We start from the raw sequence: 24,650 nt of genomic DNA on the forward strand, positions 1-24,650 counted from the left end.
ACAGCCAGCCTGCGCTCGCCAGCATCGGGAGGATCACATTGAGGGGCTTTTTTGCCTTTTAAGTAGCTCTGGTCTGCCTTCGGTGTGTATTTTTCTCCTTACAGACACATGCACTTTTCGTCCCCGAGTCATAGGCACAGCCCCTGTGGGGCTGAAGGATGCTAAGGAAGCAAATTGCCCACTGAAAACTGTTGCTTTCACCCTCTGATGCCTCTAACTCCAATTCTAACCGGAGACACTCCACTTGTAATTAATTCTCTGCTGTTTTCTGCTGTTCTGCTTCTTGCCACAGCTTATTTGTTTTCTAGCTCCAGGAATTAGCTCTGTTGCTAGCTCAGATTTTATTTGTCTTCCATTTGCCTTCAAAATACTCGGTGAGGACTCCCTTGGGTTTTGAGAAACTATTCTACCCCTTTTCTTTGCCTTGCCAGAGCTGTAGCCTGTGCTTTTCTGTGGCTTTGAGCTGATGATTGTCTTGTGCTCCGGGCCACTGTTTATACATGAGATGGATTCCTCCATTACAGTTTGATAAATCACATGTTACCAAGGCAAACAGATCGTTCTGTACCTCGGAGCACTTCCTGGACTGAAAAAAAAAAAAAAAAAAAATTATATCATGTCAGAAGCCTGTAAGAAATCCAGCAGCAACAGGCAGGGTTTTCTCTGTGGCAGAGCACAGTACAGTGGATACGGTTTGCTTTATAAAAATGACATATGTCTTTCTGGAAATCTCCCTTGCTTCTCTCTCTTTCTTTCTTTCTGTAGTTGCAAACGCTAGCACCAACTGCAGGAGAAATTTTTTGGAGCTTCATAATTCTGTAGGAATAATCAATCTGTACCAGTAAAAGGGAGTCCCAGCACACACAGAGCAGCAATCCCAGCATGGCCTGCCAGCCAGATTTGGCAGCAGCAGTTTCAGTATGGGCCATTTTTGTGTAACCCAAAGGAGTTCATCATTATTAGGTTGTCCTCTAGTGGACCAGCAGCAGACAGAAACCTGGTGCACATTTTTCCATGACATTGAAGCTCTTAGAAATCAGAGACAGGATGAGGCAAATTGGTCTGCTCTGCTGTAAAGTTTTTGTTGAGTCTCTGGAGTTACCTCAGTCAATGATTTGCTGGTGAATTTTTTTCCATGGCAGGTATCTGTGGTATCTAAGTTTTGAACATGTACAGCTTGTTGAAAAGTGGTGTTTCTCAGTTAATATTTTCTTTAAAAATGGTTTCCTTCACATCTTGGGTGAATGTGAAGTGTTCATATGTATGGGGTTACTGCTGCAAAGCAAGCAGTGGTTTGTGTGTGGGTGTTGGAGTGTTGTGAACCAATATTCTGTCTGCTGTCCTCTGCAGAGAGTGCCTTCAAATAATTTAGTTTTATCCAGGCTTGAAGTATGGATTAGGAGTGTTTGCATAGGAAACTGGTAGGCAGTTGCTATTGCAAACATTTTCCCTGCATAGACAACCTCCTACTCACTTTCCTACTCACTTTCCCTGGAGAAGAATGTGCTGTCTTATAGCTTTCAAAGGAAGAATCTGACATTTAAATATAGTAGTTGTTCTAAAGCACAACTTTAGTTTTACTTTCCAATCTCAGCTATTGCTGTTCACTTAGAAAAGCCTCACACATGAGGAAGCTGTAATTCCTTCTTCTCAGCTGTAGAGGCATAAAAACCCACAGCAGCTCTGTCCCTGACGTGAAAAAGCCATGCTCAGCATTTGAGATCTGCCTCACCCCCATTTCTGTCACTGTTTTATTACTGGGCCTTTACATTCAGGCTTTAACAAGGTTTGTTTTTCCCCTTTTTTTTGCTTTGCCAATAATCTGGAAGTTCTTGCCCCAGGGAGGGAGTGGTTGTGCAGAGTTTTGCCGAGTTGGAAGGGAAGAAAGAAGGGAGGAATATTAACTGCAGCAACTGGTGATGCGCAGCCTGTCTGTGCACAGAGCTCGCCGTCGGCAGCAGGAGCAGGCTCAGTAATCGGCTCATTATCTGCCTGAACACTTGGAGACAGCAGCTCTCTGAAGGACTGGTTCTGTGAGTGTTCATCTACTGGAAACTGCAGCAGGGATGAGCTCTCAGGGGACCTTGGGATGTAGCCGATGAGTTGTACTAACCACTGCATGTAATTACAAGGAAGATTGAGGCACTAACCCCTTGAAAACACTTCTTAAGAGAGAGATATAGTAATTAACATTTAGACAGGGAACTGCCATCTCGACAGCCTAATGATGTAGATAAAAGTGAGGAAATGGAGCTCAGCCCTTGAACATAAAAGAAGGAAAAATTATTTCTTCGTACAAGCTTGGCATCACCACTACACTCAGACCATCCTGTCTGCAACATCACTGTTATGAAGAAAGATAGTAATCATCCAAAGCTGCTGCTAGGCAAATTCTGCAACCAGGGAATGAATCTGGCTGGCCTAACAGTGGTTTAACCCTGAAAGTAATGAGTTCTATTTCCTGTGCCTGTCCCAGCTGGAGATCCTGACTTATGCAACACGAGTGGAACCGCAGCATCCCGTGGGGCAGAGAGCAGCACCGGCTTCTGTTACCGTGCTACTGAAACCATTTCCCCAGCTGGTTTCACCAAATAATTTCTCGTTAAATGGAGACTTTCTCATTTGCTAAATATTTATTTAGCACCTGGCTGCTGCTCTGATTTACACTCTGGAGAGAGGAGCTTTTGCTAAGAGCCAAGTTGCAAATCCTCCCCTTGCACTCACTGCTCTCCTTACTCATGAGTCCAGACTTACAGAATGGGCCTCTGCAGTTTTATAGCTTAGCTCTAAATATAATAATCAGTATAATCTTTGTGATTATATGATCAAGTAGCCTTATGTGTGAAGTTTTGTCTTTGTAGTGGCCTTAGGGATAGGGGTGATCTCACTCAGGATGTGTTAGACATGGTGCATCATCCCTCTATGCTGGCTGAGTGCTGTCTTTGTCTGATAGCTGCAGATCAGTCTACCTTCTTTCCAGATAAGATTGGTAAAGCAGTTTCCAACTGCTATTCCATTAAATCTCCTTTGATCCTAGAAAGTGGGTCTTTGCCACATAACATTTTCTTTCTCTGTAGATGAGAAGTGATAGCAAACTTAAATAATTTCCCTAAAGCCACATGCTGAGCTTGAGGTCAAAAACTGACAGCAATTCTCTCTACAACAGTCCTGGTTTAGGCAGCATCTTATCCATCCTCCTGCAATATCTATCTCAGCACAACTTTTGTATTTTCACAGAGGGATGTGTACTGGATGTAATGATCTGATTAAAAAACTAAACACAGAAAACTCAAACATTTGGAGGAGTATGTTTGTGAAGGCAGCTTGGTGGTGACTTAAGTGCTGCTGTCATTGATCCAGATGTGCACAGCTGTATGTATGGTCTGGCAGGTTGGAAAGAGCTGGTGTTACATTGGTGCCTTACTTGATTCAGGTTGGTGCTACTGTGTGATCCAGTTCTGCCCTGAGCTGCTATTAATGACCAAGGAGCCTGAGCCATGAGCAAACTCCTGATTTCCCAGCTCCCAGGCTCTGCTTTCTCTTAAGACATGAGCATCTCTAATGAAAGCAGCAGGTGAATTCCCTTTCTCAGCTGCTCAATAGCCACATGTGGCTTTACAGGAATTCTTCAGCTAAACGGTCATCTAAACTCTTCTGTTATCTGTGCTGGATTTCTAATTAATTAACACAAAGTGGGCATTTATCTGAAACCTCCTCTCTCCCTGCTGGTTCCTGCCCTTGAAATGACAGGTCCAAGCTGCCTGGCTCCTTCCAGTCCCACACTGCTAATTTGAGGTTTAAGCCCTCAGCCTTTGCCCATCCCACTGCTCTCAGCGAGCCAAAGGCCAGGGCAGCACCTTCTGTGGTTTTGTTTTCATTGCTAAAGGTTAGAGGATCCCAGAGACAAAGGTGCAGCCAAAAATAACAAGGGGCTAAGCAGGACTTGCCCTGTGAGAGGCTGTCGGGCTCCAGGGATGTGCTGAGGTCACAATGTGGATTTGTGCTGGGTGAAAAGAAGCTGCCAGCACATCTTGAGTTGGACAGGAACAGCCAGGAGCCCTCAGGGAGACAAATCCTGCCTCAGGGCATGTATTTGTTGTTAGTCACTGATTCCCTTTTACAAGAACAGGCATTAACACAAGGAGAAGGCAGCTGTAACCTGAATTCCTCGTGAGTCTGAACTGGGGGGGGGGAGGAAGTTTTGGCTTGGATCTGTGGCTTGTGGATAACTATTCATGGAGCTCAAGAGGAGACAGAACAAGAGGATTGATGTGGAGGGTTGATGACCAAGAATTGGTGTCTGCCCAACCCAAAATGAGTGCTGTGCCATCCTTCTTTTCAATGAGAATTAGGATGTTGTTAAGCTTGGAAATGGAAATGGAAATTACAGATCCAAGATGAAGCAAAAGGGAAAATCCTGAGAGGTTCAAGTCAGGGAAACTAGATAAACTCCATTCAAAGTCTGGAAAGAGCTGTCACATGAAATTGCAAATCCAAGTGTAAGGATTTATGACAGAGCTAATAAAAAAAGTGTTTTATAACCAGAGACTGCAATTCTGCTGCCTAGTTCTGAGAAGGGGCAGGAGGGGAAGAAAGCAGTAATAGTTGATTTTTTAAATCTACCTGAAGTCCAGTAAAACATTTGATACAGCATGTCACAGGAAATTTTTAGTTTGCAGAAGATGTGAAAAAGCACAAAAATCCGTAAAATTAATAAGGCATTAAATGCCAAGTGAGACTGAAGCCTTGTGTCAAGGGGGTTGTTAGCAGTGGTAGCATGGGATGGGAAACCCTCCTGACACAAACCTGCAGGCCCCAGGAAAAGCTCTGCTCACCTCAGCAGCTGGGTTGCTGGAGCAGCCAGATGTTCCTTTCCTCTCCACTTCCCCTAAGGGAAACCAACCATATGTTCCCTGTGCCTCTGCAGGGCACTGAGGCATCTGCTGGGGTTGGAGGCAATGGCTCAGGGCAGTGGAAGAGGTGGGAACCTTTTAAAATGATAATGAAAAAGTAAAATGGTGCTGACTTATGAAAACAATAATCAGTAAAGCGCTTTGCCTCTTGGGCTGTTAAATACAGAGGCAGATGCTCCAGCAGCAGCAGCCAGGATTTGTTATCAGCTGGGAGTTCATTAGTTGGAAAGGTGGGAGAGGAGCTAGATGTGGGTTCAGTGCAAGCTCCCTGTTTAACATGGCTCAGAAAAGGTAAATGCAGTTCTCAGAGGGACCTGCTGAGATGTTTCCCTGGCAGGAGTTACTGTTGTTGTGTGAACTGGGGGTGAAGCTTCTTCTGGAAACCCATATGGATTCTTCATCTTTCATGGCCAGATCTACACAGAAAGTTGAGCTGCAGAAATAAGGAGTCAGGACAGAGTGAGGGCACAGGGAGGTGACCAGAGTGATGCTGGGGATGAACAGGCCTGGTACCACATCCAGTTTTGCAGGTCAGGCTCACAGAAAAGATGCCTTCTCCAGTGGTGCTTTCTTTCAGAATCAATGCAGGTTCCAGAAGAAGGGTTAAACAAGTAAAAGCTGTCCATTTTGCTGGTTGCCTTAAAATATTTGGAGAGAGTTCATCTGGATAAAAATCAGCCCCAAATGTTATTTTTGATTGACTCAGTTCCTGGAGGTTTTGCAGCAGTGGAAGATGTGGCTACATCACTGCGATACTTTTTAAATGTCCCAGTTTGCCACTGGGTGTCTTTCTCTCCTCTCCCCCTGATTTTTCCTGCTGTGTGAGAACGGCTGTTGGTCTAGAAGGCAACAGAGATATTTCTATTGCCTCCTGCCCTGGGTTATTTCTCTGTGCAAAAGGCCCCTTCCCACATCTTGAGCCACCACAGCCCCATGGTTCAGTGCACTCAGATTGTCTTTCCACTGGCACCGTGCACAGTGGTCTGCTAATGCCTGGGGTTTTTTCCTCTGATCCTTATTTTCCAGACTGGGGTGACAGTCAGTGCCTTTGTAAAGCCATTTTAAATGTGCTAAGTTTTGTGTAAGACCGTGTGTATGTGTACGAATCTGGGCTGCTGAGGTTGCAGCTCGGGGTTGTCAGCAGACCCAAGAAGCCAAACCTATCTCTAGGTCCAGGATTTATTCCCATCAGAAATCATAGTTAATTAAAGCCTTCTTCTGAAAGGAATTTCTTAGCCACACTAGAGGGATAACAAAGTGAAAGCCGTGTCCTTAATCCTGCCCTTTCATCTCCTAGAAATTCCTTCCTCTCCTGTCTCTTTCTCTCTGTCCTGATTGTTAAAAGAAATGAGGAATAATTTCCACTTGGAAAAAACCCAAGACAACAAAACTCCAGCCCAGCTGATCGCAGCAGAAGCCGAGGAGACGGAGCTGAAAGGAGGGAGCTGTTAATGAAGCATCAGCATCGAGCCAGGGGCAGGAGCTGGAGCCCATCCAGATGGCACCGCTAAATTCCTGCATCCACTGACCACGCGCGTCCTCCCGGGAAGGCTCGGCCGCCACAGCTCTGGTCAGCTGCAGCCTCGCCCCCACCCCCAGGAGGGGATTTGCCTGGGTTATTCCAGGCCTCCAAATCAACTCATCCAAATTCCCTCTATAGATGGGGAATGACATCTTCCCTGCTGACCCATCAAGGGAAAATGGAGCTCCAGACTTTGGTTTCCATGCATTCCTGCATGGATGCACCAGCGCTCCGGTTGCTGCTCTCCTTCCTGTTGGCATGGCTGGCAAGGGCCAGGAGGAAGGAAGAGAGGGAGCAGGGGGAAAGGAGGGATCAATAGGAATGGAGAGCAGAGCTGGCAGCGTGGGGAGCAGAGGTGCAGCAGCATGGCCCCGATGGCAGAGCCGTGGCTGTGCCAGCGCTGCCCTGTCTGCCCCCGAGCTCCCACAGCTTCCCTCCATCCACAGGCAGCTGGACACTCGTGTTTCCTGGCCTGGCAGATAAGGCAGCCTCGCCATTAATCAGGAGGCCTGGAGAATGGGATCAACGCAAGGCAGGCGTGCTGCAGAGTTAATCTCCTTTACTCCCTGATGATGGATGGAGCTCATTGCAGACATTAATCAAGTCTGTGAGTGTGCACCGGGCAAAATGGATTAAACACTGTGCTGTTGGCAGAGGCACATCCTGAGTCCCTGGGCAGTCCTGAAGGAAGCCCAAGTGATGGCAGTGCCAGTCAGGGCTGCAGCACAGCAATGTGGGTGATGGGATTACAGCTGCCAGAGCCCCAGGATTGCCTAGGTGTGTCTCCACTTCTGCTCTGCTAGTGCTGGCTGTGCCTCCCCAGGGGCTCAGGGCTGTGAGGTGGTTCTGGTCATGGCTGGATTGTGCTTGTCCATGGAGCTGCTCTTCTAAACAACATACAGAAGGTCCTGGGATGGTTTTGGGGACATTGGAACATCTCCAGTTACGCAGCTCTCAGATCTGCCTGTTACCCAGAGGAGACACAGCTGCCTGTGAAGGGAAGTTCTGGTGGGAATGGAGAAGGAGCATCAGGCAGCAGAAGCCACCTGTGAGGCTCTGGAGATTGTGGGCTGTCCTGGGTAAGCAGGAATAGGATCCACTGTCACATCCCAGCCCTGGCCATGGCTCTGCAGAATCCCTTGTGAAAGGCTATTTTCTGGTGTGAGATCCTGTTCCAACTGTGAACTGTGTCATTTTGGACATCGCAGATTTGAGGAGTGGTGTCTTGGAAGCAAAGGAAAACGTTTTCAGGCAACATGAGAAAAATGTTCTTCATCTGCTTTGTACTGGCGTTGGAAGGACCAGCAGTAAGAACAACCCCAAATCCTTATCTTCCAAAGGGGGAAAAGTTCAGGCCTGATGAAGCAGAGGGAAATGCCCTGGAAAGTTATGGACTGTGCCACTGCACAAATGTCACACCCCAGGATGTGGATTTCCAGCATAGCCACCCTGCAGCACCTGCCTCCCCTTAGGAACGAGCAGCTCGGGGTATTCCCGGCGGGCAGCGCTGAGCCCCGACCCGTTGGAGCGATGCCGGTGGCCCACGCGCTCCCTGCTGCACGGCAGCTGGAGGTTGCAATATCCTCTGACAGCCAACGAGTTGTGGTTTTCTGATGATTAATGACACCTCCCTCCTCATGGGAGCCATTCAGCCTCCACGCAGCTGGATGATAACGGAGCCAGAGCGAGATTTGGGTGTTTCCAGAGAATCAGGTCCACATGCGGGGAGTGCGGCGCTGCAGTGGTGAGTTGGTTTATTCTCCCCACATCAATTCCAGAAGGGGGCTCAGTTTCTGCAGGTAAAAGTGCCTGACCTTCATTTCCAGGATGGATTCAAGTGGGTGGGTGGAATCCAAGAGGTTTGTTAACAGACATTTTCTTTCCCCCCTCTGCCTTAAGTGCAAAGCCCAACTGACATCAAAGCAACAGAAAGTCTAATCCCATTTTGAATCAGTGCAAGCACATGCAGCGAATGTTAAACAGGGAATCCGGCTGCAAAAAAAGGGAGGATTATCTTTAATTTCCTGAGTGAGGGACTAAGCAAGGAAGACGGAGAGAAAAGAAAGGCACAAGACCAGAAAGAAGTGGCTGTCAGCACAGGGAGGCTCGAGGGGGACGAAGAAGAGGAAGGCAGGGTGAGGAGGGCAGTGCGAGCAGCAGCTCACGTGTACCTGGACAGGTGAGTCCAGAGGGAGCCAGGAACTGGCACGTGGGAAGGAGCCCCATGCCAGCACCCGCCCAGGTTCCCACAGGGATTCAGGGGAAGGATTTGGGTTTGCTGTGCCAGGGCAGGGCTGGTGCAGGCTGTAACTCCTGGCTTGCACGTGTTCCAGGCAGGTCTGTGGAGTTGCTTTTCGAGGGAGATCAGAGCTGGACTGCCAGCTCTGAATGATGCAGCAAAGGGTTTGTTACCTGATTACATTTGTGGGGGTAAACTATTTATTGCAAAAGATACTTCCAGCCCAGAGCTTCCTAAACCACCAAGCCTTGCTACCAGTCTGAGAGCTGACTCTGGGTGGGTTTCTGTAGCTCTTTGCCACCAACAGGTCCCACCAGCTCTGCTAAAGGCAGTCACTGCTGCATTTCACACTAAGGCTGATGTTCAGCTTCACAGGGCATGAGTTCATGGAGCTGTGTCCAAGTTCTGGCTTGGGTCTGGGATGTATCCTGGCATAGAAGCACTCCTGGTAGCAGTGGCCAGCTGCAGGCAGCAGCTGTGCTGTGGCGTGGCAGGAGATGTCTGGGGCCAAACCAGCCCAAACCTTTGTCTGCCAGAGCCTGGTCTCTGGGAAGGAGCTGTGATCCTCTTCCTCCTCCTTGTGGGCAGTGCATCTCTCTCTTGGTCAAGCTCCCTAATTCATCTCCTTGGACTGCTTCCAGCAGCAGCTATTGCCAGGAGGGTGTGTAAGAGGCAATGGAGTAAATACCTACGTAAGCACCTTTTTGTCCAGATCCCTGTTCTGCTCTCACTTTGCCCTTGGCACTGCTGCCTGCCAGTGGAGTGCTGAGCAGGGTGGGAAATGCCTGGCCTGGATGTGATGTGAGAGGAGATGGATCCCTGGACAGGAAAGGGACAGGTTGTGACTTCTGAGGATTAGGAATGAGACTGAGACTTGCTGGGCTGCTTAAGGACACGAGCAAAGCCCAGCAGTGGGGCACCCATCACCCCTCAGTGCTCAGGGAGACAGGTGATGTGTGAAAAAATGTCAGGAGCTGCAGGAAGGACTCCTGTGGGTGGCTTTAAATCTGGGCAGTAACCTGCTTTCTGGCCTGGCCTGATTCAGTGCAGGAGAGGCCTTTTCTTGCCCTGCTTCATCCTCAGCCTGCACTCTCCTCCCTGAGGGACAGATCCTGTGGTCCAACACAGCCTCTGCCATGGTGCTGCTGCCCCTGTGCAGGTGCCAGACATCAGCCCTGTGCTGACCGTGATCTGGGAGCGTTTGGACAGTGGTGTCTGCACACCCATCCAGGGAATTGACCCTTGCCATGGGCATCAAACTGCCATGGCTCCCTTGTCTGAGGTGCAGCCCTGGGATTGCAGCAAGGCTTCGGGTCAAGATGGGTATAGTTTAAAAAAACAGCACTGAAAGAGAAGCCTGAGCCACTGCTGAAAGGGGGGAAGCGTATTTCCATCCAGTTGGTTCATAACATACTTAAAATATTTTGGATGTCTGGTATGAGCCTTTGCAGACCTCCTGCCCACTCAGTGAGGATGAAATGGCCATGAAATTCCAAGTTTGGTTTTCATGGGTGAGATTTGGGACTGGGAGTCTTGCACTCCAAAATTTGGAGCCGTTTCTGTCACAGCCTCACCTGGAGCCAGTGCTGGCCATGAAGCTGCTGTGGATACCACTGTGTGTATTGCTTCTGCCAGTGTGGCTGCTTCCATGCTGGGCAGCAAATGCACAGTTTTGAGTGTTTTATTCCATCTCAAAATAATGTCAGAGAGGAGGGGTTTGCACAGCTGCAGGGGCTGTGAGACAAGCCAGGATGAGCTGCAGCCACCCAAGACATGGACTAACCTAAAAAACTACTTTGAATTGTTGCATTAAATTAAAAAAAAACCCCAACAACCTCCTTCCCAATACTTTACAAGGAGACGATCGCTGTAGCAGGGACCTCTAGATGGCAACATCTACCTGAGGAGCTGCAAGCAGGAACAGGGGCCCCGCAGAACTGAGCAGCCCGACCCGGCTGGAGCCCCCAGAGCCCTCACCCAAAGTGGGGAACACAAGTCAGTGCTGCCTTGGGCACCCTTCTGCAGAGGCTGAGGGCAGAGCTTGCCACACAACTGTGCCTGCACCTTGAAACCCCCCAGCCTCTACAACATCTCGTACTGGTGCATAGAAGGGGGCGAATTGTTAAAGGACTTTCTCAGCAGTGAAAACTCAATCGATGCTGCCAGCGCCTGCTCTGCAGGCACAGGGGAATAAATGTCACGGGGGGGGTCTGTCAACTCTGCAAGGTGGACACGGCTGAAGCCACTGGCAGCTCTTTGTGCTGGTGTCACCAACCAGCTGTTCAACCTTCAAGAGTGGCTGGAAAACTGGGATTCATGGGGGGAAATGGGGGCTACTGCCTGCTCCTCCCAGCTCCACTCCCTACAGGCAGGGCCACAGAGAGAAGGTGCTGGGCTTCGGTGTAGTGTCAGGACTGCCAATATGTGGTTAAATGTTTGAAGGCTGCACTAAAAATTGTTGATTTCTAGTAGACCCCTCCAGTGGCACCCTCCATTCAAAAGTTTTAAGTGACACCAGAGATTAAAGTTTGAATTACCCAGCTTTAGCCACACGAGTGTGGCTGCAACAGCGCAGCCTTTGGCTGGGGGTGTTGGGGTGCTGTGCCCTTATGTGGTGTAACAGTGTGTGCTGGAGGTTGCTGGGGTGAAAAAGTTCTTCCCCTGCCTGAAATGGGACATGCATTTTGTACCAAACAGGACCTGGGCTCCTCTTTTGCAAAATGGGTTTAATCTGTGCTCAGGGAGCTGCAAAGCTTAATTAAGATCCTTAGAAGGACCAAAGGTGCCACATAAATTCAGGGGATTATTATAAATGTCACTGCGCTTTACAAGCTCTGGAAAAACTCAGAGGAGGAATAACAAGACCTTTCACTTCACAGCCCTTTCTAGCAGGGCTACTTAGAGCTTTGTGCTTCAGCATAGCAGCCATAAAATGTTGACATTTATAATTAGATGTGCATAATAATCTCTTTATTCGTGAGCTGAAAAGACAGGGTGTGTCTGGAGACATCAGTCCCTCCTCCTTGCCAAGGATCCCCCTCATTGGAGTTGCTCATGAAACCATCATTTGGTGGAATGTCTCAGGCCTGGTTTAAAGAGGTGTGGAATCTTTGCAACTCCCCCAGGGAGCTGTGGGCTGGCCATTTAGTGAATAAAACCAAAGCCTCCGTGTGTTTTTAATCTGATTAGTTGATGATAATCCAGTCGTATCATGCAACAAAAACTGTCCAGCTTCATTAGGCAATCTCTTGTTTTAAAATAACTGTGCTCGAGGGAGCACTTGGCTCTGCTGTTTCTGCTGAAGATTGGCAGAAATGGGTGATTTTTGGTGGTCTTAGTGCTCTGTGAGAATAGGATTAATTTGGGGCTTGGACTGCTGGGGATCGGTGGATTCTGGTCCCATGGGTGCTTCAGTGGCATTATGCAGCCCCTCTGCCAAGGGGGCTGGGGGCAGAACGGGCAAAGGGCTGAAGGGGAAGGGTTGGGGCTGAAGGTGAGGGAGGGCTCGTTCCTAGACCACCGTGTTGCTCCCGGATCGATGATGGGGACCTCCCTCCGAGGCCAGTCCTGTAGCACCGCACCAACCCCGGATCAAGCACTAGGTCGGTTCCGTACGATGCCAGTCCCGGACCACCGGCTCGGAGCTGCATTGAGGAGGATGGAGGATTCCCGAGGGAGCCGGTCCCGAACTCGGAGTTGGATCGAGAGTGGGGAACCTCCCACCCGCTCGGTCCCGAACCCCGCTGGTCCCGGAGCATCGGGTCGGTCGCGTCCCACGCCGGTCCCGCTCCCCGTCGCCGGTACCGGACCGCGCTGTGCGTCCAGCCGGATCCCCTTCACAGCGAGCCGATGCCCGGGAGCCCGGGGCAGCCCAACCGGGGGCGGAGCGGTGCCGGTGCGGCGGGATGGGCGGCCCGGCCCCTGCCCCGCTCGACGCCGCATCACGGTGAGTGACAGCCGCCCCGGCCCGGCCCCGCCGCACAACCCGCCGGGCTTTTCCAATCAGGCCGGGCCGGGGAGGGATTTCCTGCCGGGACGGGGCCGGCCCGAGCGGGACTTTGCCGAGTGCCGCGCCGCCTGCTCGCCGGGACCCGCGGCTCCGCTCCGGTACCGGCCCCGCTCCCGCCCCGCGCGGCTCGGGAAGTTGTGGCCGGGCCGCGCTGGGCTCGGCGCTGCTCGGTGCGCCGCGGTCCGGAGCGGCTCCGCACGGGTCCGGTCCGGTGCCGTCGGTTCGCTCCGGTGCGGTTCGGTTCGCTCCGGTGCGGTTCGGTTCGCCCCGGTGCGGCGGGCTGGGAGCGCCGCCAGGTGAGTGGGGCCGGCGGAGCAGCTCGCCCCGGGAGCCGCGGAACAACTCGCCTCGCTGGGGCAGAAATCCCCCCGAGCGCGCCCGGAGGAAGGGGCGCCCGCCCGGGGGTCTCGGGGCCGGGCGGGCAGCGAGGGGGCCCCGGGCGCGCCCGCAGCGGGGCCGGAGCTCCCGGGGGAACCGAGCTGCCCCAGCGCCCCTCGGGACCCGGCTGGATGCCTGCAGCTCCTTTGCATCTTTCCTCCGCCACTTACGTAACTGGTTTGGGTTTGTTTGGGGTTTTTTTCCCCCCTTTTCTCCCTCCTTTTTTCCCCCGGCGCTGCCGTTGGCTGAGAGAATGTTTGGGATACTTTAGTTCTCCAGGTGGATTCCTGGGGTGGAGGCTCAGCTCTGCTCGTGTGGGAGGGATGTTTTGCTGTTGCTTTTGCCAGCTTTGAGCGTTTCTCGAATTTTACCTTCGCCGCTCCTCTCCGGGGAGGCTGAGGAGGTGCAGGTCGGCATTCGGAGCTCTCGGTCCCTCCGAGTTGCCCGCCGTGCCCCGCGTGTTCCGGGGCCGCGTTCCAACAGAGCGAGCAGACTTTTCAAATGTAAAGTCGTCTCACCCGCTCACACGCTCACGTTCGCTTCTTGTGAGCGTTCTTGAGGAGCGGCACAGAGCTGGATGCAGTGCACAGGGTTTAACGAAATAGTTCTGAAGACGGTGCAACACAGGAGGTTTCGGGAGGGGGTTTGTGTGCAGCGAGAGGTTAGTCCCAGTCAAGTGGCTGAAACTTTGTTCGAAGGTAGATAAGCTTGTGCAGGTGCCCCAGGACGAGGGGAGGTGACAGATGAACCCGACGGTCACCAGCTACAGTGCCGAGGGATTCATCAGCTAAATGAGCTATGGGTGGGAGGAGAACCCCCCAGCCTGCTGTGGGAATCCCTTGTCTCAGAAGCTAAGGATCATGTTTTCGTCTGCCCTGTGCTGCTGCACCCTGGGGAGTGCAGGAACATGGGGAAGCCATGAGGGGTCCATGTTTATGGGGAGCTGCAGCTCCCGGCTGAGCAATGCTATGCCATGGGATTCTCCTTCTGGTTTTTGCCCCCACCCCAACAGGACCTGTCATTGTTGCCTTGTCTTGCCTGTGATTTCCATGCTCTGAACAGTGACCTCGATTGCTCGGAGGAAGCAACAGTCGCTGTTACATAAACTGTGCAAGGCGAGCGCTCTAGGAAGGGAGACTCCACTGAGCCATCAGCTGGTTCTGGTCCGTTCTGGATGGGCAGAGGGGAAGCTGTGGAGTGATCTGGCGATAGCCTTGCAGCTGGCAGGGTGTGTGCTCCCTGCTCTCCTGCACGCACACTCCTCCCTGGTGTCGGAGCAGCCTGCCAGATGCATGGCCCTAACTAGGAGGGATTTTCTTGCCCCACAGTTTGGGCAGCCCGGGTGCAGTGTGGGAGCACAGGCTGGGACATATGAACTGCTCCTGCAGGACCCCATGCCCTCTCCAGGGTACCCTGGCTGGCAGGATATGGCCTTGATCCTGTTCTGAGCACAGTTGTCTTGCTGAATTACACCCAGCTCCTCACTGGGGCCAGAGAGTGCTCCTGAACTGGTGAAGAAGTGTCTTGGGTCCCAAGGCATTGAGAGGGAAGTTTAGAGGGTGACGGTTTATCTTTGCACAGGAGAAGAGTGCAAGGCAGGCTGACCCACTCCCATGGGTGAAGTTTTTTGGCCAAACCTTCCCAGCTCCGTTCCTTGTGTGCTGCCACCGGGAAAGGAGAAGGGGAGATGTTGTGTGCCCCAAGCCCCGTGTGCTGCCCTTAGGGAGGACGTGGTGTGTGTGGCCCCGGGAGGGCAGGGAAGGAGCTGTGCCCTGTCCCGCTCCGGGGGCAGCACCCTGGGGAAGTTTCCTCCACAGGTTCTCCCCTCTCTGTTTAACATAAGGATGAGCCAAGTCCCTCCAGGACTAAATATAGTCAAAGTATTCGTTCTTCAGCACGGATACAAAAGCTGTCGCGATGGAGCCGGGAGGTAAATGGCCTTTGGGGGCTGACTCTGCTCTTCCCTCCGCAGGTCCCGGGCTGCCGTGCCGGGGCTCGGCCGTGCCGGGGCTCCCCAGCGTGCCTGCAGTGCCGTCACAGAGAGGAATGCCGAAACGAAGGGGCTAATGAGCACCAGAGAGGGAGGATCTATAACTTCCAGATGGCAACGAGCCCGTAATCCCTTTGGGATGAATTAGGGACTCGTCAGCGCAGCAGAGCCTGCTGAAGGGAGCAAAACACGACACCTCTGGCTCCAGGAGTGCTGTGAGAGGCTGAGGGCATCCCAATGCTGCCAGCGCTGGACACCCTGCCCCGAGCCGCTGGGCTTTGTCTCACAGAGTTCTGGTGCTGCTGGGAGCCTGTCCCCAAGCACTGAAGTATTTTTTGTTTTAACTGATTGCATGTTCTCCAACGAAACCCCATCTGGATCCTGCTCCTCCTGATGCAGAAAGGGACTTCTGCCCTTAGCAGAAAGAATTCTTCCTTCTTGTTTTTATGCCCTGTGGGATTGTAAAGTGTCTTTCTTCCTGGATTTCATCTCACATCAAAGTGTGTTTTGAGGAATTAGGGGCTTATTCCCATGGCTTTATAAACCTCTGGGATCTGAGGGTTTCTACGTTGCTGCTGCTCCCACCTGCCTGCAATGGGGCGCGAGCAGGAGCTGATCCAGGCCGTGAAGAACGGGGACGTACCTGGCGTGCAGAAACTGGTGGTCAAGATCAAGGCGTCCAAGAGCAGTGAGTACCTGGGCAGAGAGATGTGGGCTCCCTCCCCCTGGCTGGGCACTCCTGCCAGTCCCGGGGTGCCAGTGCTGGCTCTGACCCCCGGCACATGAGTTATGCCGCGGCTGGAGGCGGGAGTGCAAGCACAGCCCGTGCGGATGAATGACTGGGCTGTAAGCAATCCTCCAGCTGAGCTGGGGTTCCCCTTGGGCTCGGGGCCAGGGGCCCTGGAGTGTGGGCCACTGAGCAGGGATGGGTAAAGGGAAGCAGCCGTGGCAGGGAGAAGTGAACCGCTTTGGGGGGGACGCTGCTACAAAGGGTCTTTAGCGGTTGCTGCTCACTCCCAGCCGTATTTATCTTGTGAAAAATTATCATCTCAGCCAGTCGACTGGAACCAATCGTCAAGCCTTGAATTTCAGTCTGGTAATGTTTAACCCTTCAGCAGGGCTGGTTTTTTGCCTGCGCTCTCAGAAAGGTCAGCAGCAAGCAGAGCTTGGAGTGAACAGGGGGCTCGGGGGGGTCCCCAAGGGCACTGGGGTCCTGCAAACGCTGCACGGCGTCTAGAGGAGATGGGGAGGGTGGAAAGGTGGATGAGATCGTGGCCAGTGCCACGGAGCCTGTGTATAGAGCTCCTGGTTGTTTCTCCTGACAGACCAAGAGAAGGAAACTGGGAAAAGTAAATAAAAGGGCTCTCGATGCCATGTCTGGCTGGGGGAAGGTGCACCCTGTCTGCCCGGGCTGTGGGAGTGTGGATACCTCTGCCAAGGCTGCTCATCGTGGGGGGTCTCGTGGGGGTGGGTGGGAAAGCTGAAGGGGAATAAGCTGTCCAGAGGAGGGAGAGAGGAGACTCAGACAGGAGAAGCTTTAAGGCTTCTTAGGAGCAGCTCAGAGAGGAGAGGCTGGTGTGGAGAAACGTGAGTTAGGCTGAGAATTATAAACATGAGGAGGGGATCAGCTCCCCTGGGTAATCTACTAGAAAGCTTTGATAGAGCCAAAACTTTGCAAATCTCAACTGCTGGGCTTTCAGAAGGACTGGGAGCCACCTCCTCCCCAGAACAGAAGCATCTGGTGCCCCTTCCCTGGGTGAAGGTACTGGGTGCCATTGCCTATGCTGCTCAAGGACTGTGCCTGTGCAAGGTGCCTGAGCTGAACAAGAGCAGTCTGTCTGTGTGGATGGGTGGAAGGACACCCCCAAGGCAATAAGTAACATCAGGACATGAGTGTCCTGCTGGCTGATGCAGCCCCATCCTCTAAGCTGGTGTCCCATGGCCAGGCAGTGTGTGCAGGCTGGAGTGCCCATAGCTCTCCTCCTGCACACCCAGAGGGGTGAAGTCACACTTGTTTTCTCCTGTACCCTCCAGTAACTCTCTCACAGTTCAATCCTGTCTGTTTTCTCTCTGGAGTCTTCCCCTCCCTGGAGCCGTGGGGCACCCACGTGAACATGTGTGTTTAACTCCCCTGCTGCAGCGGCATCAGCAGCTCCCTCAGCTTATTTTCATTTTATTCTTTTATAAGGAGGGGCTGAAAAACCCTGATCCCTCCAAGGCCACTGTGGCAAGCCCTCAGTGGGGCTCCTGTGCTTGACCTGCTGTGGGGCTTGCCTCATCCTGGAAGCTCATTCCTGGCATGGAGGGCATCACTGCTCCCTGTCCCTTATGGTTCCCTCTCCCTCTTCTCACCGATGCCGTGTGAGCCAAGCATTTGCTGCCTTTGCTGCTCATTAAAGTGCCTTTTCCATATGACAGGCTGAGATCCTGGTTTGTTTTTTTTTTTTATTACATATTTTTTTAAATCCCTCTAAGAGTCCTTCTGCTGTCTCAGTGGATTGGGAGCTCGATCGCTGTGATCAGCCCTCTGGGGCTTCCTGTGCCTAAAAAAGTCACTGCACGTAAGCAAAATCCAAGCGCCAGTCCCGGCAGCGGGAACTTCAGGGACACGTTTAATATTCTCCGTGCGCAGCCTCCTCCCCGCGCAAGTGGGTCACAGCACCTCTCACTCCAAGGTGCTGGGGCGGGCAGGGACAAGATTTTTGGGGGCAGGAGCCAGGAGGAAAAGGGCAGGCAAGGGCAGTTGTCCTGCCTGCGGGAAGGGGACATCAGCGTGATGCCATGGTCACTCCTGCAGCCAGGGAGGGGGTTCTGGTCTGGGAGAGCCAGGCTGCTCCTGCTGGCCCAGCCGTGCTTTGCTGAGGTTCCCTGGCAATGGAAACATCCCGCTTTTCATTTTCCTTCTCCCTCTTCCCTCCCCTCTGCCTCGGGAGCGTTGCAGAGTTTAATTGAAATTGTTAAACGACCCATCACGGCTTTGGCCTCTCTCCTCCGCGATCAATCACGTCCCTGGGCTGCTGCCCTCGCCAACAATGCACCAGTTGGCCCAGCCAGGGCCAGCACCGAGGGGCTGGGGCTCCTGGGGGAGGTGAGAGGCAGAGCCCCTCTGGCCAGGGATCTCTGGGGCGACAGCTTCTGGAGCTGGATGGTGCCCAGCAAAGTTTGGGTGTCCCTATCCCTAAATACAGGATCTGGGGATGGGGGGATGCCGGGATGATGCTGGGAGAGTGGGAGCCCCTGTGATAGTGTGGAGCTGGAGGAGCTGTGAAATGCCACAGGAGCTGGACTCACTGTTTGCCTTCCTCAAGGGAGTGGTGAAGGTTTTTGTTTAAACGTATGCAAAGTACAAAGAAAGGGCAGCAGCTGAGCAAACTGGTGTGAAACTCTCAAAGACAAGGAGCAAAGCCCTGCTGGGGTTCAGCTGCTGCCTTGAGGAGGTTCAGTCAGCCACTTGCCCCATTTCACCAGCTATGTTGGTGCTTTCCAGACCTTAGATATTAAGGACTGGGGTGGGCTCATGGGACACAGCCGTGTTTGGGCCATGACCTAGCAAGCTGTTAAATGCTAGCAAAGCTTGGAGAGGGGTTTTGGCTTTATCTCCACATCTGTGTTGGAGCCTCTCACTACTGCACCCCAGCAGCACAAAGCATGTTAAGGTTTTTTCAAGAGCTGTGCCTCTGATGCTGCTGCCACCATCCAGTTTGGCAGGAGAAGGCCGATGCTGCTCCACATGCTGTGAGACTGTAGCAGGCAGATGAGGGATAGCTCACTCCTTCTCTCCCCCCTGAATTTCCTCCTAATCCCTAGTAGCTGTATCAGCTTAAGCCTCAAAGCGTGAGGTTTAATATCCCTCCTGTGATTTGTTAGCCTTTGCCACTGGCGCTCTGTGTCCCTGTCCTTTGCAGAAACATCCGCCCTCCTTTTATGACCTGCTGGGATTTCTGCTTCTCCCAACAGCAGCAGGTCTGTAGTTGTCTGGGGGAGAAGTTGCTCCTTTTTTGCAATGTGGAAGTTATTTTGTGATGCTGTTGGATGTGCATTTGTGCCAGGCAGCAAGCCCAGTGTGCCATATCCCCTTACAGAGGAGGACCATCCTCTTTGCTGCTGCTACCAAGCGAGGCTTGTCCCAAACCCTCGGATACTCCAGGTGCTATTCCGGATCTGGCTGGAGGGCAAAGCCCAGACTGGCCTTGGGCAGGATCCTTATCGTGTCAGGCTCTGTTACACCCGAAGGCTTTCCCTAGTGGCCGGGGTGCCTGGGCACCTTTCCTGCTCCACTCCTGTCACGGGCAGTGCAGATGGCTGGACCCGGCTCTGCCACCGAGCATAAGTGTGGCCCTGGCCACGTCCCTTGAAGCCCAAGTTTCGAGGATGAGTTCCCAAAGCGTCTTTGGCTGTGTCCTCCCCTCCTCTCCCTGCACGCTGTAGGTCTGACGGGCTGGACCGGCTCCGCAGCTGCGCTCCGACTTGGAAAGGCTGTGGGCACGCCTGCGGAGAGACGCTGAGAAACTCTGCCGAAACGGGCAAAACTCCCTCTTCCTCCGGGACTGAGCCAGGAGCGGGGCGAGGCACTGTGCCCGGGGAGCCGGGCTGGCGGTGGCCTCGTGCCGGGGACCCCACCACCCCACAGCGTGCCCAGACCTGCTCCTGAGCCAGCCTGCGGTGGGTGGGTGGTGGGAGCGGGAGAAAAGAGCCTTCAAAGGCTCTGGAGAGTGCGGCAGCCACGGGGCTGGATGGTGGTGGGGCTGCAGCTCCATGGCAAGGTGGGGTCAATCCTTTCTTCCTCCTCCCGACCTCCCTGGAAGTGGGGGTCTCCTGTGGTAGCCCGGTGTTTGCTGGGTGGGTTTTCCCATCCTGGCATTCCGACCTCTCTAGCTGGGAAAGAAAAGCCCTGCACAGGCAGCGGAAGGAGTGAAGGGATAGTTGGTTTTCAAAGCTGTGCTCCAACGGGTGTTGTGTTTGGAAAGGGGCCCGGCTGCCACTGGAGCACCCGGAGCCAGGGAAAGAGTCGCTGTGCCGAGTGCAGGAGATAAGGCAGGAGCAACCAGCATCACACAGGGAGATGGAGGAGCCTGTGCTGGGCATCGGCTGGCCTAGCCCCTGCCCCTCTGCACCCCATTTCCCTGTGTTCACAGCTCCACATCTCCTCCTGTCCCAGGTCTGTATTCTGTCCTCAGTCTTTGGATGCCCACTGGCAGGGCAGCCTGTGCTCCCTGCTGTCAGCCTGGGCCGCTGCAGCTGACTTTTTCTTGTCTCTGTAAAAGAGTGGGGGGAAAACCAGGCTAATTCTGGGGAAGGGGATGAATATGGAGACTTTTGAGTCTGCTCCAGGCCATGCTGCCATCCTTTGGAGATGGCCAGACAGTGCTGGGGTATGCCAGGGAATCTGGGATCTCCTGGAAATGTGGAGGTTCCTCAGGGCCATGAATGGAGCCAGGCTGGCAGCCATCCCCAATGTCGCAGGCAGGAGGCTGAGGTTTGGGACAGGAGGGGAATTTCCATCCCTTGGGCATTTCCTGGTGACTCAGCCCAGACCACGGGGCTCAGCTGCCCCTTCCCAAGGGCTGCAGAGGCAGTTTTGGCTGTCTGACCCAGAAACACGATAATTCAGATGACGACAGCTCGAAGGCAGACAGGGAGAGCAGCCCCGAGCCCTGGGACACCGTGTGCCCGGCTGCCAGCAGCACACGGGCACAGTAACCAGGACAGTGCTCCCCAGGGCTGCAGAGAAGGGACGTGGCAAGGACGGTGCCAGCACCGGCATTCCATCCTCTGGCTTGGCTGGTTGCAGGAGGGAGCTGGTGGACCATGAAAACGACCAGCATCACTTCTGCTACCTCTTTGTCAGGATCCTGGTGCCACAAAGAGGCTTTTCTGGGGAGGTGGGAGGTGAATTGTTGGATCCCAGTGGTGATGGGCCATGTGTAAGATGGTTTCCTGCTGGAAATGGATGCTTCCACCAGCGTTGCTCCGGCAAGAGTTAAAAGCGGGGTTGGATGCCGTGCGTGTATGTGTGCATGCACGCGCCCTGCTTTGTTTTTAAAAGCGCCTCGGCTGTCCTGGATCCCCGCCAGACCCGGGGCCTGCCGCTGGCAAAAACTCCGGCAAAGGAGTATGAAAGGGGCAAGAAACTAAATAACAATAAACCACCTTTTTTTTTTTTTTCTTGGCTGCTCTAGCAAGTGAGAGGGTGGGGAGGAGTTGCAAGCATTCCGGCTCCCCCTAAATCCCATCCTAGCTTCCCTAAAAAATCATGCCTGGGATGGAGAGTGAGGGATCTGTTTGAACCTTGGGGCTGTAATATCACCCAAGCCTTGCCGAGGTGTCATGGTGAGTCACAGACCTGTCTGGAGATGCCCAAACTGCTTGGAAATGGCTCTGTCGGTATGATCTCTACCCTCCCCAGGGAAGGAAGGGCTGGATACTCTGGCCCATCCCTCGCTCCTGCGGGATGCTGCCCAGGGTGGGTGCACAGCCACCCCGAGATGTTTGCAACCCCAGGGAGAAAGGCCGGAGCTGCCAGCGAGCAGGGCTGCGATGGCGAGATAAGGGACAGGGAGAACCTGCGTGAGGCAGGCATGCGGCTCCCGCAGCAGCATCCCAGGCCTGGCGCAACACGTCCGGCTGTGCTTCCACCCAGCCCTGCCAGCGCCGCTCCCGCGGCCCCAGCCAAGGCTGTGCAGGGAGCACGTGGCCCCCGGCGTTGGTGCCATGCCCAGACCCCTGCCCCGTCCTCCCTGGTGCCATCCCAGGAGCTGGGGCTGGCTCGGCCACCTGAGGTGGGTGGCTGTGCTGGGAGGGGTGAAAACTCCTGGGATTTCGTAATGCTGGGCACGGCTGGTTGTGTAAGGCCCTGTCTGCTTGGGAGGGAGTTGGCGAGCATGGCAAGGGCATCTGGTGTCTGTCACTGAGGTGTCCCCAGCAGTGAGGTTGGCTCAGGCTCTGCCACCCACTCTGCACGTGTCTCTTGCACCCACAGAACATCTATCCCAGGGGCTGCCTGCATCACTCTCCCCCTCCAGCAGCCCCTTGTGGGGCATTGCCTTGTTTCTTTGCTAGGACAGGTGTGGATAAGCCTGAAGGTGAACTGGCTGCAAATATCAGTATGGAGACTGGGGATTGGGAGCCCCACTGATCTTCCCCTTCTATGGGTGTCCTGTCTCCCTGGGCAGGATATCCAACTCACAACCTGTGCAGCCCCTCAGGGACCTGGGATGTGTCCTCACCATGGCAAGGCCACGTGAGAACCACTTGCCTCAGTGGCCTCCAAAAGGGGCCAGAGTCCTTCCTGGTGGCTAATCATTGCCTACATCAGGAACACAGGGACACTGGCCAGCAGTGCGGGGTCCAGCACAGCCATGGTCCTGGGCTGCAACCCAGGCTGCTCTGGTTGGTTTGAATCAGCTCTGGTTTTGTGGGGCTGACACAGATGGGAAGGGCTTCGTGAGCCCTCCTGGCTTTCCTGAACCAGTACCTGCTAATCCTGCTGGCTTAAAAAGAAGGGAGACGCTCCTCCTTAGAGGGAAGGAGGCTCCTGCGCAGAATGAGGCACTGCCTCTGACCCTGCTCTGTGTCTCCAAACCTCAAGAGCTACTTAAGCATTGGGAGAGCCCTCAGTTTCCTGCTCAACAGTGCAGACAACTCCCTGTCTTGGAGCATCTGTCCCACTGGTTATATTTAGCAGCACATGGATATCCTGGAGCTGCTTCCCTATTCCTTTCAACCCAAACCTGGTGTGGATGAGCAGGTGTCCAGCTATGAGTCCCCAAAGCCATGACTCTGTCCCACTGCAGCCTGCTCCAAATGCCTGTGGCTTTGTGAAGCTGAATTCACACCAGGTGAGCAGTCCTGGATGAACATCTCCCCCCAGGAGCAGTGCAGATGGGTGCCTCTTCTCAGCCCCAGTTGGGTACAGTCCAGACCCTGGAACAGGGACCAGCATGTGGCCATCAGCTCCCTGCACCCACACAGGTTGCTGGCTATATTCGCAAAAACAGTACCTCGTTTTCCAGGAAGGGATGAGGCTTCCAGGGCTAGTTGGCTCTCCCAGGGCTTTCCCAGAACGATTGCCACTGCTCAGAAAGCTGTTCCCTGCCAAGTCTGGGGATGGAGCAACCCGCCATGGTCTCGTGGCCACAGGAGGGATAGCACAGAGCAAGAAGTGGTGCCTTTTCCTGCAAAAAGGAGCAGATGGAGGCAAGAGGGTCCCATTTTTCCCTGTGCTCCCCCACTTTCTCCCCAGACCCGCCCCGGGATGCTGCGGGGCAGCAGGTGGGGTTTCAGGGCTTGCTCCCACGTCCTGCCTGCGCCGCCAAGTCGGGCTTGCCGGGGCCGTTCCCGACACGCACCCGCCGTGCTAGGAAGGCGTAAACAGATCGGGTTCCCGGCAGGGGTCCAGGGAGCAGGCAGGCCTTGGCTTGTGTCCCACCACCGCTTCGTCGGGATGGGGTGTGGGGAGCGCCCGGGCAGGGCTGGGATGGAGGGGGCTGACCTGGCAGAGGGGTCCCTGTGGGAAGCTGGGCACGACATTGGTCTGACAAGGAGCCGAGGATGTTGCCTCTGCCTCTGTTTATCTCTGATGCTGAGGTGGGCCTGTTCTTTGGGGGGTGGGAGGTGGTGCTGTACTGCCCCCAAACCCCTTCCTGATCCCTTTATGGGGAGCTGCTGACCAGAGCTCAGCCCATGGACTGGGAGTCTTCAGATCCAGCTCCTTTTCTATTGGAGTTGTATTGTGATGCCTTTGTCCTTGCTGTAACTCAGCCCTTTCCCTTCCAAGGTATATGGGGGGATGGGGCTGCTCCGTGTTTGTTCCCAGCTGGTCCCCAAGCAGCTGCTGCCCGGCTCTGGCGTCCGGGCTGGGCAATGGAAGGAACCTGCTGCCCTCCCTGATGGCCCTGGAGCAGCTGGGATGAGGGGAGGGGGTCAGGAACGCAATGCCCAGAATAACTCAGCAGTCACCACGGGCCCAAAGGGATGGGAAGGTGGCTCTGGGGTCCTGGGGTGGATTCCTGCTCCCAGAACAGGGTGATGCCTCTCTCCAGGACACAGACTGTCCCTAACTGCTAAGTGATTGCTGCTTCCATGTGGGGACATGCAGGGTGGTGCAGGACATCCTGGTCATGTAGCTGTCATGTCCCTCTCCTGTCCACTGCATATGAAACCCCATGGTAGACCAGGATCCCAGGCAAATCCTTCACTGCCACAGATGCGTGAAAATATCCCAGTCCAGCTAACACAGTGGGCCGGATTTTGGTGATGGCTTCTCCCATTTTGGCATTGTCTAGCCAGAAACCCAGGCGGGCAGATGGAGGGTCTGATCCGTCTGGGAAAGAGCTCTCACTCTGGGTATGGACAACGCTTTTCCCCGTCTTGAGAGGGAAAGGAGAGAGTGGCAATGGGCTATGAGAGAGCTTGGCCTGTACCTGCTAGTGATGGACCACCCCTCTCCCATTCCCACTTGCCAGCAACATGGAACAGCCAGTCAGTTCTCACAAGTTCTGGTAGGTGACCTTTGCACAGGGAATGGGAACAGCAAGGTGCCTTGGGTGACCTCACCATCACTGGAGAAGGGATTTGGAGAGGGATCCCTCATGTCCACC

At 53.9% G+C, this 24,650-nt stretch overlaps 1 protein-coding gene across 1 annotated transcript in view; it reads left to right on the plus strand.

Moving 5' to 3' along the window:
• The first annotated feature begins 12,850 nt into the window (after positions 1 to 12,850).
• CASKIN2 (CASK interacting protein 2) overlaps positions 12,851 to 24,650 on the plus strand; it is a 33,138-nt gene continuing 21,338 nt past the window's right edge. Inside the window, exons 1-2 of the mRNA XM_021554335.2 lie at positions 12,851 to 12,979; positions 15,034 to 15,739. Of these exons, the coding sequence (XP_021410010.2) occupies positions 15,646 to 15,739 (94 nt within the window). The 5' untranslated portion in view covers positions 12,851 to 12,979; positions 15,034 to 15,645. The remainder of the gene's footprint in view (positions 12,980 to 15,033; positions 15,740 to 24,650) is intronic.

Source organism: Lonchura striata, chromosome 19, assembly GCF_046129695.1.
Source record: "Lonchura striata isolate bLonStr1 chromosome 19, bLonStr1.mat, whole genome shotgun sequence".
Lineage (NCBI taxonomy): Eukaryota > Metazoa > Chordata > Aves > Passeriformes > Estrildidae > Lonchura > Lonchura striata.